At 42.6% G+C, this 16,715-nt stretch overlaps 1 protein-coding gene, 1 non-coding gene and 1 pseudogene across 4 annotated transcripts in view; all 3 read right to left on the bottom strand.

Annotated features, from left to right (window-relative positions):
* Window positions 1-4,807: 4,807 nt before the first annotated feature.
* On the bottom strand, window positions 4,808-8,555 carry LOC103227403 (protein RCC2-like; annotated as a pseudogene). Its single transcript, XR_012090086.1, has 4 exons — window positions 8,463-8,555; window positions 6,207-6,974; window positions 6,115-6,169; window positions 4,808-5,550 (listed from the first exon to the last, which is right to left on the bottom strand). The product of XR_012090086.1 is annotated as a protein RCC2-like (transcript).
* Window positions 8,038-8,141, bottom strand: LOC119621639 (small nucleolar RNA U13). The gene has a single exon (XR_005238183.1). It is a non-coding gene; the product is annotated as a small nucleolar RNA U13 (small nucleolar RNA).
* A 3,246-nt stretch (window positions 8,556-11,801) lies between the features above and the next one.
* The window catches only part of AKR1D1 (aldo-keto reductase family 1 member D1), a 39,930-nt gene continuing 35,016 nt past the window's right edge, over window positions 11,802-16,715 (bottom strand). For both annotated transcript variants that reach the window (XM_007983066.3, XM_037991136.2), the window contains 2 exons: window positions 14,744-14,826; window positions 11,802-11,844 (listed from right to left, as the gene is read on the bottom strand). In XM_007983066.3, the coding sequence (XP_007981257.1) occupies window positions 11,802-11,844; window positions 14,744-14,826 (126 nt within the window). The remainder of the gene's footprint in view (window positions 11,845-14,743; window positions 14,827-16,715) is intronic.

Here is a 16,715-nt window from a genome sequence, read left to right as displayed (position 1 = left end):
GGTTTCTCTGGAAGGAGGATATGAATTGAGAAGCAGATGAGAACCTCCTGGAGTGCTTGAAATATTTTATCTCTTGATCTGGGTGTCAGTGGCATGGGTGTTGATATGGTTTGGATCTGTGTCCCCCCCGCAAATCTCATGTCTAATTGTAATCCCCAGTGTTGGAGGTGGGGCCTGGCGGGAGGTGACTGGGGCATGGCGGTGGGTCCTTCATGAATGGTTTAGCATCATCCCCTTGGTGCTATTCTCTTGATAAGAGTTCTAAAGAAATCTGTTTGTTTAGAAGTGTGTGGCACCTCCCCAACCCCCACTGCACTCCCTTGCTCCTGCTTGGGCCATGTAAGATGAGCCTGCTTCTCCTTCATCTCCCACCATGATTATAAGTTTCCTGAGGGCTCCCCAGAAGCTGAGCAGATGCCAGCATCATGCTTCCTGTACAGCCTGTGGAACTGTGAGCCAATTAAACCTCTTTTCTTTATAAATTACCCCATCTCAGGTATTTCTTTATAGCAATGCAAGAATGGAATAATACAGGTGTGTATATATGTAAAAAATATCACTGAGCTGTACATATCAGATTAGTGTACTTTATGTACTTTACTGTGATTGTATATATTTATATATACTCATATATATGCATAACAACAAATAAATTACAAATAGTTTAATATGAAGGCAAAATTCTTTTTTTTTTTTTTTTTTGAGATGGAGTCTGGCTCTGTTGCCCAGGTTGGAGTGCAGTGGCCGGATCTCAGCTCACTGCAAGCTCCGCCTCCCGGGTTTACGCCATTCTCCTGCCTCAGCCTCCCGAGTAGCTGGGACTACAGGCGCCCGCCACCTCGCCCGGCTAGTTTTTTGTATTTTTTAGTAGAGACGGGGTTTCACCGTGTTCGCCAGGATGGTCTCGATCTCCTGACCTCGTGATCCGCCCGTCTCGGCCTCCCAAAGTGCTGGGATTACAGGCTTGAGGAAGGCAAAATTCTTTATCAAGGGATGTGAATTCAGTATTGCTCAGTGTGCACCGTCATCTGTTTTCTGTAGGCATCAGGGTGATTCATGTATATTTTCAATATACTTTGTTACCACAAATTTGTAGAGTAGGTAAGGGCCTATCATGACATTAAAGCTATTATTGCATTCCTGCCGCAACTCATTAAAGTACAAAACTTTGTATTTTCTCTAAGATACATTAAGAAAAACTATCTAAAATTTGAAAGTGGATAGAAAAATCAGTGTCCACTTTCAGTGTTGTTGTGGGGATTGTCTAGCAGGCTTCCTCAAGGACTGATTCCCCCCAGGGGAAACTTTGTAACTTTTTTTGATTTGCTGTTAATTATTTGTGGTATGAGGTTCCTAAGACCACCCTCAGGTTCAATAATTTGCTAGAAGGAACCACAGAACTCAGAAAAGCTGTTCTACTCATAGTTATGGTTTATTATAGAAAAAGAATTTAGATTTATTAGCCAAGGTAAAAGGAGAATATGGTAGAGTCCAAGAGAGAGACCAGGCACAAATTTCTACTTGTTCTCTCTCAGTGGAGTTGTATGGATAGTGTTTAATTTTTCCAGCAGTGATGTGTGACAACACATAAGCAGTACTGTCAACCAGGGAAACTTACCTAAACTTTGAGATCCAGGTTTGTTTTTTTTTAATTTTGAGATGGAGTCTTGCTCTGTCGCCCAGGCTGGAGTACAGTGGCGTGATCTCGGCTCCCTGCAAGCTCTGCCTCCTGGGTTCACGCCGTTCTCCTGCCTCAGCCTCCTGAGTAGCTGGGACTACAGGTGCCCACCACCACGCCCAGCTTATTTTTTGTATTTTTAGTAGAGACAGAGTTTCACCATGTTGGCCAGGATGGTCTTGATCTTCTGACCTTGTGATCCACCCGCCTCGGCCTCCCAAAGTGCTGGGATTACAGGCGTGAGCCACCACACCCAGCCCTAGATCCATGGTTTTTATTGGGGGTCAGTCATATAGGCTTGGAATGCCCACATAGCTGACCTTAGTTACTCAGTCTCCAGCCCTTTGGAGTCAAACTGACATCATGTAGCCACCTCCCTCCCCTCCTCCTTAATAAATCACATTGTTAGCATAAACTGTCTAGTGTGGCCCAAAGCCCCAGATAAGCAAAGACATTCTTCTCAGGAATGACATTCCAAGGGCTTAGAGGTTATCCTCAATAAGTGGTTAATGGCCAGACCTTTCTTTGGAAGGTGCAGGGTTTGGATTTCCCAGATCAGCTGAGTGAATCATTTAATAGGGTAATTTACAATTTTGTAAGAGTAGTTGTTAACTAATAGAAACCTGGTAGTGATGAAAATGATTTTTATCCAATAACAGTGCAAATGGATCTTTTATTGTAGAGTTGTAAATTATTAAATCTAGTAGAAAAGATAAACTCAAAAGTTATATAGTTGTTTGGTTTTCAGAAGGCTAAACTGGTTTGGATCTAAATGAGCAATTTGATCCAAGCATCCTTTCTTTCAGCTGCTGAAAATATTTTACTTTCTCCAGTTCTCTTGGTAGTTCTCTTACCATTTTTCTGTTTCCATCATTAATGAGATAATTAAATTACTGGTATGTACTCATTTTGTATTTACATAAGAATCATGTTTTTAATATTTATTTATTTATTTATTTTGAGACAGAACTTTGTGCTTGTTGCCCAGGCTGGAGTGCAATGGCACAATCTTGGCTCACCACAACCTCCGCCTCCCAGATTCAAGTGATTCTCCTGCCTCAGCCTTCCTGAGTAGCTGGGATTATAGGCATGCACCACCACGCCCAGTTAATTTTGTATTTTTAGTAGAAATGGGGTTTCTCCACATTGGTCAGACTGGTCTTGAACTCCTAACCTCAGGTGATCCACCCGCCTTGGCCTTCCACAATGCTGGGATTACAGGTGTGAACCACTGTGCCCGGCCTGATTTTTAAAAAATTATACGTTGACAGTTTCTTCTCATTTACCCCCTCTGATAGGCAGCAACCTTCTTAATTTTCAGCGTGGATAGAGATATCTACTCTATCATTTTTGTGGGAATCTGAAGTGAGGGAAGCAGGAAGCTAAATCCTAGTACTCCAAAATTCCTGTCAATCTAAAATAATCAAAAGGTTCAGAATCTAATTTAAAGAGAGTTTATTCAAGCTCAACGAGTGAGGATGGGCCACCCAAAAACAGCAACTCTAAAGGAATGGAGTCAGCATTTTGAAGTAGGGAATTTAAGATTTCATTTATATAGACAGAAACAGATACTTTAGTGGAATTACAACACTATTTACACAAAGTTGGTGTATAGTTACAGCAATTTGATTGGTTATAGGCAGTGTTTCCTTTTGGGAAGGGGACATTTAACACTTTATACAGAGGGTGTAATAGTTATGTTTTTCTTGTCATCTGGTCTAAGCAAAGTGAGGCAGCAAAGGGGAAGTGAATCTATGACCAGGGCCATTAATGAAGAAGGCAGGAGGCATTTATCTGTGGTACAGTTGAATTCTCTCTAGTCATTGTGCAGAACAAGAAAAATAAGAAAGTGAGTTAATCTATCTGAGAACAGAAGTTGTAAGCATGTGTGACTCAGATCAGGGCTTAATGTGTTTTGGGGGATTCCAATAGCTTTTAATTTTTATTTATCTCCCCGCCCTGAAAGTCCCTGTTGCAGACATCTCTTATTTTGTCTGCTTCTTGGGGTAACCTATTTCTGGTGATTCAGGCAAGATTGTAGTTCCTTATGATTCCTTTCTCCTCAGTGCTCCTCTCGTTCCACCCGCTCCTACCCTCTTGCCTTTCCTTCCCCCTCCCGCTGTCTCCCTCATCCCTCTCTTTCTTCTTCTCTGCACAGGGATGAGTTTATGTCTCAGGCCTTTCTATTCAGTCTGCACCAGGCCATCACCATTGGTTCCAGCATGATGCATGCTGGCCAATCAGAGTTCTTCCCAGGATTACTTCCTTGACAGAGCTATTCCCGAAGACTCTCACTCTCTTCTAGGCTCCTACTCTGGTTGAAGGAGAGTGTTTCTGAGAGCTATCATGCCTGCTGTCTGGAGATGGCTAGTCCAAGCGGGGGAAAAACAGCCACAAGTTGCAAAGACACTGTTTGAGCCCGAGTTCTAGTTGCTTACAGCCACTTTACCCCTGCACTTCTTTGTTTCCAGTTCTGTGATAAATTGAATTCACTATTTCTGCTTAAACTAGTCTGAATTGCATTTCTGTTACTAGGAACTAATAACATTCTGATGGAAAAATCGCTATATGGAAGTGGGGCATAACAAGTGAACACTCCTGAAAGTTAGAATCGACTGAGTTAATTTGGGTGAAGTGTAATGGGAAACACGGTCCTCACTGGGAGTCTGGATGTCTTTACCACTATTTTGTAACAACTCATATTTTTTCCAAATATGAGCAAATATTTTAAACATGAAGAGAAAAAACAGACTTTTAAAAGTATGCAGAAAAGGATAATTAACATTAGATCCCTTGTAAAAATGGAACCCCAGGGAGTCTAAAATGCACCTTTGGCTAACTTTTGCTTTTTAAAATTCCTTGTCTGACTTCCCCTCCCAGTGCACAGGAAATGATAGCTTCTGGGAGATGTGTGGAGTTGCAGGAGTCCCCAGGAACATCAAAGGGTTCAGGGGTTGTATTCTAGCAGTTTCTTTCTTTCTTTCTTTCTTTTCTTTTCTTTCTTTCTTTTTTTTTTTTTTTTTTTTGAGATGGAGTTTCACTCTTGTTCCCAAACTGGAGTGCAATGGCATGATCTCGGCTCATTGCATCCTCCACCTCCTGGGTTCAAGCGATTCTCCTTCCTCAGCCTCCCGATTAGCTGGGATTATAGGCATGTGCCACTATGCCTGGCTATTTTTTTGTATTTTTAGTAGAAACGGGATTTTACCATGTTAGCCAGGCTGGTCTCGAACTCCTGACCTCAGATGATCCGCCCGCCTCGGTCTCCCAAAGTGTTGGGATTACAGGTGAGCCACCACACCCGGCTCTAGCAGTTTCTTGATCTTCTCTTTCCTGGTCTCAATTTCATCTCGCACTATCACGAAGGAGTGTGAGTAGCCTTTGGAGACCTGCTTTGGAAAGATGCCATCCAGAGTCTTCACCTTTTGCGCTGCAGTGGAAGACTTGGGCTCATGCTCTCTGTATCCCAATTACCTAAAGTTTGGTTACAGCCCCCAGCTGATGGTGCTCTCATCGGCGGCTAGAATGATGCTGCTCTTCCCACAAGCCAGCCTCCTGATTCTGCAGCCACAGAGGTCCTGCTCTGCTTTCAGGTACTTGGAAGATTCACGGAAGATATTGGGCTCCCCAGAAAAAGAGACTACCAACTTCACAGACAGCAAAGGAGCAGGTGTAACCAACATGGATCTGGGATGCCCCACACCCAAGGAAGTCAAACTCCAAATTTACCAAGCGGAGACCATCTCATCCTTCTGCTCTGAGTGGCCCAGCCCACCATAGCAACCAAAGCCCCAGGAGAAGACTCATTTGTTGGAGTCCAGAATCAATGTGTGGTTAGCATTGCAGACCGCGTCTTGCACAACTGTTACTGGCTGGTGGGTTCTTGACCCTTAGTAAATAGAAATAGACCAAGAATCTGAGATGGACTTGAGCAAGGCAGTTTATTGGAGCTCTCAGCTTGAGCAGAAGGGGAGGTAGCAACAGGAAGAGACCTGCAGCTAGCTCCCTGGCAGCAGGTTAGTTTGGGGTTTCATTTGCTTTGGAGCTCCTCCATGTGACATCATTGCATGTTTGGGGTAGTCTGGCAGTTGTACCTAGGCAGTCTCTGGACATGCTTCTTCATGTGATGCATGTCTCATTAGCATCTTGAATCTCCACCCAGGGCTGTGATTTTTACTACTGAAATGAAGCAAAGGCCAGGTTAGGACAGGCTAGGACATTACTGGGCAAGTGCATTGGGGAGCATCTTTTGCAAAGTGCCCACTGTTAGCCAAGATGCTTGTGCTCAGAGTACTCTGTCTCAGATCTGATTGGTCTATTTTTGTGAAAGGAAACGTTTGTGGTTGCGTGGCGGCAAGGCTGAATGTAGCTTCAGTCAGCACAGCATGTAAGGAAAATGGGGAGGGGTCCCTGCCCTGTTCTGGGGGTCTCAAAACCACCTTTGGTACAGGCAGAATCTGCCCATCTTTCATTCTCAGTGAAGGTGGGCCACTCATCGTGGCACCGGCACCAGCTTGCAGCCTTACACTAATCACTGTGCCTGGGTCCCAGCTGACCATATTGAGGGCACACGAAGGAACAGAGGTCTCCTTTGCCGCCCATTATGCAGAATTCATTTCCACTGGCCATTCTAGTAATTGGCTGCCCGTTGTCCATGATCTGTGCGGGGCTGGGGATGCTCCTGTGTGGGTGCTGAGGCTCAGCTGCCCCATCGTGTTCTCCCCAAACGCAAACGCAGGGCCTGTTTCTGGCAAGGCCAAGGTGAAGTTCCGCCCACAGGCTGCCTACACACTCACTTCCTGGCAGAGACCCTCAGTGAGTCTGGGGGCTTCCATTCTCTTGGTGTCGCAGGTCCCAGCTGCCCCTTCTCATTTTGACCCCAGCTCCGCAGCTTCCATTGTGCGGTGATGAGGATACTGTGCACAGCACACAAACCCGAGAGTGCTGTCGGCGCCAGGACCCCGCCAGGCACCCACATTTATGGGGCCCCCACAAATTCTGACCGAGACTGCGGTAAGCAGCTTGCTGTTTAGGCACTTCTTTTCCACCCATCGAGTCCCAGTTGGTTGCCCCCGAAATCAAAAGCTGCTGCCTTGCACTTCAGCCCTGGAAGTCTGATGCGCTCCTTGATGTGCTCAGGCTCCGCGACGACCGTGGCCCCGCCGCGCACCTTGTTCACATACGCAGCCCGCCACGCTGTGCCCTTGCCTCCGCCAGGGCCCCATGGAGCTGCCACAGCGCTGGGCCGCTTGAGCTTCCTGCCCGCAGGCTGGGACCTCCGCGCCTCCCGGGCCCCCTGGGGCCCGTTTGGTTACCGAAGCCCGGTTCCTCCCAGGCTACTGCCCAGTCTTCATCCTGGGCTGGTCTCTGCTGGTTGGAGTAATGAGAAACCAGAGAGAAAAAGGAAGAGGAGTAACTGTTTAAAAAAAAGACGGATAGGAGGGCTTCCCCCCACACCACCGTCCCTTCCTCTCCTCCCCAGCAAACCCCCGCACTCCCCACCAGACCAAGGCTCCAGCCCATTCACCAGATTCACTTAAAGTGTAACTTACATTTTGGAACTTGGACCATGTGTCTGCCAAGGCTCAGGCTTTGGTGCTGGGTTAGAAGATTGTGCTGGGTGCTTCCTGAGGCCTTCAGTGAAGTCCTTCATAAAGGAACCAAGTTTTGGTTCAAGCTTGGAGTGCAGAAGGCAAAGAGAAGAGCATGTGGCTTTATTAAGAAAGTCTGATCTGCTTTGAGCTGAATCAGGCAAGCACTTGACGTGCAAAAGGAGAATTTTGCCCCAAGGCAGTTAGTACATCCAGGGAGGGTAGCCTGAGCTCAAGCCGAGATCCTGAAGAATCCTAACAGGGATGTCAGGGGGATAGCTCCTGCCAGAGGAGATATGACGCACCAGAAAAGTCTTTTACCAAAATGGCCCTTGGATGAGAGAGTAAGCCTATTAGTCCTGTTTCTCATGAGTGGGAGGCAGAGACTAGGGTGGAAGAAGCTAAAGTGAGAATTTGGGGATTTCATGTGTAGAGACAGAAACATTAAGATTGCTGTTCGGATTCAGGGAGGATTCTGATTCAAGAAGCAGACATTGAAGTTATCAGCAGAAGCCTGACATTTTGAGAGTTCTGAGAAATACCAAGTCTTGGAAATACGAGTTTGTTCATCTTTGTCAGTCCCTATGACTGTGACCTTGGAATGCACACACCTCAAAGTGTTGAAGGCTGAAGACATGGGATCATTGCCTGTGCCCCTCTAATGGCCTCTCCTGGTGCTGTGTCATTACTGTGGAAGGAATGACAGTGCCCGAGGGAGGCCCTCTTGGAGAACTGGAGAACTGTCAGGGATAAGAAACATTTTTTTCATGTTGTATGGGTAATGTGCTGATGTTATAACAAGGTTTGAGGGCGGCACATCTCACACATGCACATGAACACTTAGTCATCATGCTCATAAACTACAAAATGATCAAGAAACCTTCCCTTTTTTTTTTTTTGAGATGGAGTTTCACTGTGTTGCCCAGGCTGGAGTGCAGTGGCACAGTCTTGGCTCACTGCAAACTCCCAGGTCCAAGTGATTCTCCTGCCTCAGCCTCCCAAGTAACTGGGATTACAGGGATGTGCCACCATGCTCGGCTAATTTTTTTTTTATACTTAGTAGAGACAGGGTTTCATCATGTTGGTCAGGCTGGTCTTGAACTCGTGACCTCACATGATCCACCAACTTCGGCCTCCCAAAGTGCTGGGATTAAAAGCATGAGCCATCGCACCCGGCCAAGAAACAGTCTTACCAAGAAACACTGCAGATCCAGAAACGTTCTGTGTACTGGGGCAGGATGTCTTTGCCGCTCCAGCCCGCTATGTTTCTGTGGACCAGTGAGCATGGTATGCCATGGGTCTCCTCTCCTTTTTCAGGCAGGTTGCATCACTATTGATGGATCTTTCTACATAGCTGATCAGAGGCCATTGATAAGAAAAATTGATTTGGGTTAACAAACATCTCTTTGGGGTTGCAAAAGTCCCCAAAAGATCAAGATTATTGGTTGTCAATACTTGGGCCCAGCATAGCATTGATTTGGCAAGGACATTTTTACAGCTGATGTTAACTGGAGAGACAGGAAATCTTTACTGAGGGGTGGTGTGTTCGTTTGTAAAGCTGCTGTAACTAAGTACCACAAACTGGGTGGCTTAAAGAACAAAACTGTAGTGTTTCACAGTCCTGAAGCCTAGACATCTGAGATCAAGGTGTTGGCAATGTTGATGCCCTCTGAGGGCTGAAGTGAAATCTGTTCCAAGTCTTTTGCCTAGTTTCTTGTAGTTGTTGGCAATCTTTGTCATTTCTTACCTTGTAGAAGCATCACCCTGATCTCTGTTTTCATCTTCACATGACATTCACCCTGTGTGTTGTCTGTGTCCAAATTTCCTTTTTTATGAGGACACAGTCTTATTGGTTTAAGGTTCGCCTTATTCCACCCTACCCCAGTATGATCTCATCTTAATTAATTACATATGCAATGACCCTATTTTATTTATTTTTAAGAGATGAGGTCTTGCTTTGTTATCCAAGCTAGAGTATAGTGGCATGATCATAGCTCACTTCAGCCTCAAACTCCTGGGCTCACACAGTCCTCCTGCCTCAGCCGCCCAAGTAGCTGGGTGCTATGTGTCTGTACAACCAGCCATGTGTGCACAACCATATCCAGCTAATTTTTAAATGTTTGTAGACATAAGGTCTCCCTCTGTTGACCAGGGTGGTCTCGAACTCCTGGCCTCAAGTGATCCTTCCACCTTAGCCTCTCAAATAGCTGAGATTACAGGCATGAGCCACCACACCTGGCCCTATTTTTATTTAAGATCACATTCTGAGGTACTGGGGGCTGGGCTTTAACGTGTGAATTTTGAGAGGACACAGTTCAACCCATAACAGATGGGAAGCTTGAGAGGGGTGACAGTGGAGGGAGAAGGAACATGCAGAAGCTTCCATCAGGCTGTTGTTCTTTCCTGAACTTCCTGCTTTCTGTCTGCAGATCTTTTTTCCTCCATCTCTGTTATGACTAAGAGAGGATTCCTCTCCTCCAATTTTTAGAAATACCTTTTCACTGATAAATGATGGGACTCTTTTCCAATGCCTGTCTTTAAAAAATGCTTTGATAGGTGTTGTTTCCATTCTCACCTCTAAACTAATACCCTTAAAGTATTTTGAAGGGCTTTGACAACAGGGACCAGGACTCAAGTTTCTGCTCTTTCATAATGGTACCCCCCTTTTTTCCCTCCCTCCCTCCCTCCCTCCCTCCCTCCCTCCCTTCCTTCCTTCCTTCCTTCCTTCCTTCCTTCCTTCCTTCCTTCCTTCCTTCCTTCCTTCCTTCCTTCCTTTTCTCCTTCCTTCCTTCCTTCTTTCCTTTTTTTTTGAGACAGAATCTCACTCTGTCACCCAGGCTCGAGTGCAGTGGCACAATCTTGGCTCACTGCAACCTCTGCCCCCCAACCCAAGTGATCCTCTGACATCAGCCTTCTGAGTAGCTGGGACCACAGGTGTGTGCCACCATTCCTGGCTAATTTTTTTTTTTTTTTTTTTTGGTAGAGATAGGGTTTCACCATGTTGTTCCAGGCTGGTCTTGAACTCCTGGGCTCACGCCATCCACCTGCCTTGGCCTCTCAAATTGCTGGGATTATAGGCATGAGTCACCATGCCTGGTGGCACCCCCTTTTCTTTCCTCTCTTTCCAATGCTAAATGTACAGCAGGAATTAAATCAAATCAAAGGCCTTTTAATTTAACTGGCTTCAGATTATTCTTCCCCTGCCCCAACCTTAGAAACAGAATGGAGATTCATGTGATGCAACAAATCATTATACTTTATTATTTCTTGTGAACAAAATATTTTCCAGAGGTCACCGTTGTAAGCAATAATATTGGAATCAGTGAAAACAATCAATATAGACCAAATTTTTAAAAATGATAATTTCTCAGAAATATATGTCTTGAGGTCATTGAACATTATAAGCAACTGATCTTGGGAAAACATAATTTTTGAAGAACTCTCTCATCCTATGACAGTGACCTAATATGAATGAATGAAATATATTTCTGTAGTTGAACTGAAAATAGATATATCTCTATGGCTGAATTCTAATAATCTTATTCACTCTTTAAATTGTACATACAGTAAAATTACCAGAGTTCTTTTGAACTTGCTACTTTCTCAAAATTCATATAAGCTATCCAAGTAACACTGTTAAAGTCTTAAATACAGTAACGTTATAAAGCACCTTATTTCAACATATCTCCCAAAGTTTCCTTTTTAAATCCCTCTTTTAAAATAGCATCTCAGAACTATTTTACAAGGCAGGGTTTTATTTGTGTATGTTGGTTGTTTCAAGCCTTTTCACATAGTAGTGGTTCTATAATCAATGTAGGCAAGATCGATGGTAAGATGTGTGAGTATGGATCAGCAGCCATGTTGAGACTCAGGCCCTTTAAGGATGCAAGAGAGATCCAGGTAAGTTTTCATTCTTCAAGTTGGATAAAAACTAAACAAACATACATTGGATGGAAACAAACAACAACATCATGATGGCTTTGTTGACCACTGTGGTATTTAGCTCTATTTTAAGGCTTTTCTATATGTAGCCCTCTCAACTCAAGGTGCAGCAAATCACTTCCTTGTTAATAATGCATGTGTGGATCTTATCTTGGCTGTGTCTGTTTTACAACCAATGGTCCAAAGCCTCAAGGCCACTGCCAGCACACTGCCACATGCACTTTGTTGTCCTGTTAACCCTTAAAGAACTCAGATTGCCAACACTACTACCCAGATTCATGAGCTTCTTGTCATATGTTGCCTTTGATGTTTCTTCCAAAGTCTATTTTTTTTTCTGTCTGGAACGTAGAAGATATTGATCTGAAAAAATTAGTTGATAATTTCCTAAGAGTTATTTCAACAGATTTTAATATTTTTACTTCACTGTGACTCAGTCAAAGTCACTTACACTACACAAACATCAAACACATTTCCATCATTATTTTTTCTCAGGATGGTAAAACCCTTTTCATTTTCACATCCAGGGGACTACCCATCGCACCGTCTTGGCACTCATGGGAGTGAAAAATCTGTTCAGGAACTCCCTGCAGTCAGTATTCATCATGAAACGGGTATTCAGGGTGATCGCGCCACCTGCCAAAACAATTCCCCCACAGAAAAAAGTTCACTCAAAAATTGCACAGCTGTATGTTTCACTAGCATCCTTTGAGAATTTCACTGACACTACCCCGTCTCCTATTCATTCCTTTACTATTTCTTACCTACTCTCCTCTTTTGTTTTCCCTCAAGCCAGCACCTTTTCCTGAAGCTCTGGACAGCCTCCTGAATGTGAGTATGTTGAGGGAAGGTTAGTGGCCACCTTATCAACATTTTACTCAGAACAGAATCCCCAGAGGTGAGTCATGTCTTAGGCATGTCATGTGTGCACACCTCTTCCCTACTCCTTCCCCCTTTCTGTTCCCTCGACGCTGGCTGCCTCCTTCTTCAATCCACTACATGGGCATTTCTCTTCAAAACTCTTATTACCAGTGTCACCCTCTACTGATGAGCACTTTTTTCTTTTTTCTTTTTTTTTTTTACAGATGGAATCTCACTCTGTTACTCAGGTCGGAGTGCAGTGGCATGATCATAGCTCACTGCAACCTCAAACTTCTGGGCTCCCAAGCAAGCCTCCTGCTTCAGCCTCCCAAGTAGCTGGGATTATAGGTATGTGCCACCACGGTTGCCCAAGCTGAACTCCTGGGCTGAAGCAGTCCCCCTGTCTCGGCCTCACAAAGTGCTGGGACTACAGGTATGAGCCACCACACCCAGTCTCATTAGCATTTTTACTTGCCCTTCTCACTAGACCTCCTGCCTGTTGAGAGTTTGAGATCTAGAAAGGTGATAAGTAGCAAAATAAGTTTCCTTGATGATTATGACAATGATGATGGCAGTGAATTTAGCTCTTAGATAACAATGATGAAATGGTCTGTGAAATGTCTGGAATGTGTGTGTTCCTGATTTAGTTTTCTGTAGGTACTATAAATTAAAATGGAAAATATTAAGATTTTCAAATGTTAAAAATCAGCTTGATAAAAGCTGAAAAACATCATGGTCCAGTATCTCTAAATGATACAGTATTTGTGATTAATGGGGTCTAATCCTTGTTTCACCTTGCTGATTTTTCTAGTTATTTCCTGCTAAGAGTTATTTTTTTCCCCTAAGTTGCTATAATGACTTTTAAATATGTCAAATGTCAAGATGAATAATGTCACCAACTGTCTGTAAAACAATTAGTACATTGATGGATTATACTGTTTCTGTTTGTTTGTTTTTTGTATTTTTTTTTTTTTGAGACAGGGCGTCACTCTGTCTACCAGGATGGAGTGTAGTCATAGCTCACTCAAAGTCTTGGGTTCAAGTGATCCTCCCACCTCAGCCTCCTAAGTAGCTAGTACTACAGGTGCTTGCCACCACGATGGCTTATTTTTAAATTTTTTGTAGAGATGGGGTCTTGCTATGTTGTCTAGGCTGGTGTTGAACTCTGAGCCTCAAGTGATTCTCCTATCTTAGCCTCCCAGAGTGCTGGAATTACAGGTATGAGACACTGCACCTGGCTTCTCTTCTAAACTTAATGATATAATATCAATTCAATAGAAATCGTTTATCTTCAAGAGCTATTAATTAACCTATAACTGTTAGTTCTGGGAAAGTGTTATTTATGTGTTTATGTTTACTCTTTTGTTCTTGAGGCTGGGTGGTGGTGCCTTTTGATGTCAAACAATTTTCCCCCTGAAAAATTTCCATTAGGAAGCTGTTTTATTAATTCAGAAATTCAATATTAATCCAGCCAGTTAATTCAATATTAATTCAATATTAATTCAATATTAATCCAGCCAATATTAATCCAGCCACTTACTTAATCAATAAAGTAAGTGTCCAAACTATCTGAATCATCTTAGCATTTTCTGAATGCTCACTTAAAGATTCAAGACGAAGATGACTATTCAGGTGATTTGAAGAACTGAAAGATTAATAGAAAATGATTAAGAAGAAAAAAATGCATGTGTGTGTATATGAGTATATATGTGTATATGTGTGTGTATATCTATACACACATATATAGAAACTATTCTTTTTTTTCTTTTTGAGATGGAGTTTTGCTCTTGTTGCCCAGGCTGGAATGCAGTGGCATGATCTTGGCTCACTGCAACCCCTGCCTCCTGAGTTCAAGCGATTCTCCTGCCTCAGCCTCCTGAGTAGCTGGGATTACAGGCATGTGCCCCCCACACCCAGCTAATTTTTGTATTTTTAGCAGAGACGGAGTTTCTCCGTGTTGGCCAGGGTGATCTCTTAACTCCCAACCTCAGGCAATCCACCCACCTCGGCCTCCCAAAGAGTTGGGATTACAGGCGTGAGCCACCACACCTGGCCCAAACTATTTTTTTTAAAGGGCCTGTAATATTTAGAGAATAAAGAGCTACTTCAGTTGGTTGGCCGAACTTGACATTTTGAAGGAGTATACCGAGTTTTGCTTGTGGGAAGTCAGCTAATAGGTAGAGCTAGAAACTAAAATCTTATCGGCAAGAAAGTATTTATCTGAAAGTCTAAGTTCTTGTTTTTCAATCTAGTGTTCTTTCTGCAACATTATCATGCCTCTCAGAATTTTTTTTTTTATAATTTTGCCCTAATTGGTGCATCTCTTTGATTTTTAGGAATAAATAAATAAGTTGTTTCAACATTTGTGCTGCTGTTGTTTTAGCATATGTACATGATAAATGAATTCTCCTCAGGCTCCTTAGTCTGCATGCCTTCACCTAAGTCACGGAATGTCACAGATGCCAGGACCTTCCTTTTCAGTGAGAGTGTAGGGTTGTGGAAGGCCCTGTAGTGGATGTATTTCCCTCAGGCACGTTAACATTCGGAATATGCGGCCCACCATGCTTTGCCCTGGTGCTATGGACATAGGTCAGGGTTCATATAAGCCTTGTTGCTTGACACATGACCATTCAATACCACTGGCCAGTACCCATTAATGATCCCCAGAACTTACATGAGCAATGGCACAAAGCGGACATTTTTATTCAAGGCTTCAATGTCCTTCATTTCTTCTTCAGTGAGAGAAAAGTCAAAGATCTGAAATAACGGAAATAATGGAATATTTTTGAAGGTCAAGCTTGGGATCAGAAAGTGGGACCACCAGTGAGAGCCTCTGAAAGATGTATGAATATCTCTGCAAATGTCTAAGAGGAGTCAGGCTGGTGTTGGGGAGCTACCCACTGAGGTGGAGCTGGATACTCTGATCTGCCCTTTGTTTTAGAGACAGTCTTTCTGGGGACATCTTACAAGAAATTCCAAATGCTCTGAAACCACAGATGTTAATGAAATCCCCTAAAATTTCAAATGTGAAGAACTCTTATTTCTGTATGAAATGCTGGGCTTTTGATTCTGAACTACTGTCTTACACTTAAAAAATTCTGAGTCTCTAAATATGCTGTTTTTTTTTTTTTTAAGACAGGGTCTCACTCTGTCACCCAGGCTGGAGTGCTGTGGCACCATCTTGGCTCACTGCAACCTCCGCCTCCTGGGTTCAAGCTATTCTCATGCCTCAGTTTCCCAAGTAGCTGGGACTACAGACACGCCTGGCTAATTTTTGCATTTTTTGTAGAGATGGGGTTTCACCATGCTGCCCAGGCTGGTCTCAAATGCCTGAATTCAAGCGATCCTCCCACCTTGGCCTCCCAAAGCGCTGCAATTACAGGCATGAGCCTCACTGCACCCGGCCTAAATTTGCTTTTTAAAAAAACTTTTAATTTGCTTTGTTTTTAACTTTTAATTCGCTATGTTGAAATCCTTTCTCTCAACATCTTTGATGTCTCTTCTGCCTTTTTATTCTAATTATATTTTCATTGTTTTAGTTTTCTTAGCTTTTACACTTTATTTGTATTCTGGTTTTATAATTGTCCCTTATTAACATTTATATATTTTATTTTCACTTCCTTTTATTTTTAACATTTGGGTTATCTGTATATAACCTATCTTCTCTTTATTATTTTATCTTTCTATTCTTTAACTTTTATTTTAATATATTTAATGATTAATAGATTTTAATTATATAAGTAGTACATAAATATATGCTCTTTGCAAAGAAATGAAACACTGTAGAAGTACATAGACCTATACGGAATAAATAATGAGAATCTTGTCACTCATCACCCCATTCTTATTTCCCTTCCCAAATATTCCTCCCAAATACTACACACATTAAGAGGAAAATGCAGTAATTAGACCATACCTTTATGATTCTGCAACTTTGCTTTATTCACATAATATCTTAGTGACCCCAGTGATAGTTCTATCACAATATGTAACCTGACTTTATTCTTTTAGCCACGGTATTCATTGTGTAGATGGAACATGATTTACTTAATTTTCTCTCCATGGATTCTCTCCAAGTACTCTTTTCAAGGAACCATTTTCTTTTATGATTTATTATCCAATTATTGGTGTTTATGAGATTATGTAAGGAATCAAAAATTCGCACAATATAAAAATGAATGAATCGCCTATAAAATGAATCCTTACCCAGACTTCTTTTTTGCTAAACACTAGTCCTGTCCTTTAAGTCTTCGTGGGCCAGCCTCTTATCCAGTAAATATATGGCATAACCTAATGGCAAAGTGAGGTTGCAAATCTTGCAAAGATGCGGGATTTTATGAAATCAAAGAAAGTGATCTTGGAGATTTGTTCTAATTATAGGTATGATGTTTTTCAAAGAAGAATCCTGCACAGTTAAAAATCTCCTTTGATAGATATGTCAAAAGAGTGTGACTTGAAAAAAAATTAAAGAGTTACAAATTCTCCTTCAGATAAAGCCCTCCAAAATTTTTGTGAGAATTATTCTCTTTGTGAACATTCTGCAAAACTTCTGTGAAATAGAGGATGTCATGTTGTGTTATGTAATTTTGTTAAGCATATTTTGAAAAGATCAACACTGATTCACTGTTTCTTCTGAGTTAATAAAC

This window comes from Chlorocebus sabaeus, chromosome 21 (assembly GCF_047675955.1).
Source record: "Chlorocebus sabaeus isolate Y175 chromosome 21, mChlSab1.0.hap1, whole genome shotgun sequence".
In the NCBI taxonomy this organism is placed as follows: domain Eukaryota; kingdom Metazoa; phylum Chordata; class Mammalia; order Primates; family Cercopithecidae; genus Chlorocebus; species Chlorocebus sabaeus.
This window is presented reverse-complemented; position numbering and strand designations above follow the sequence as displayed.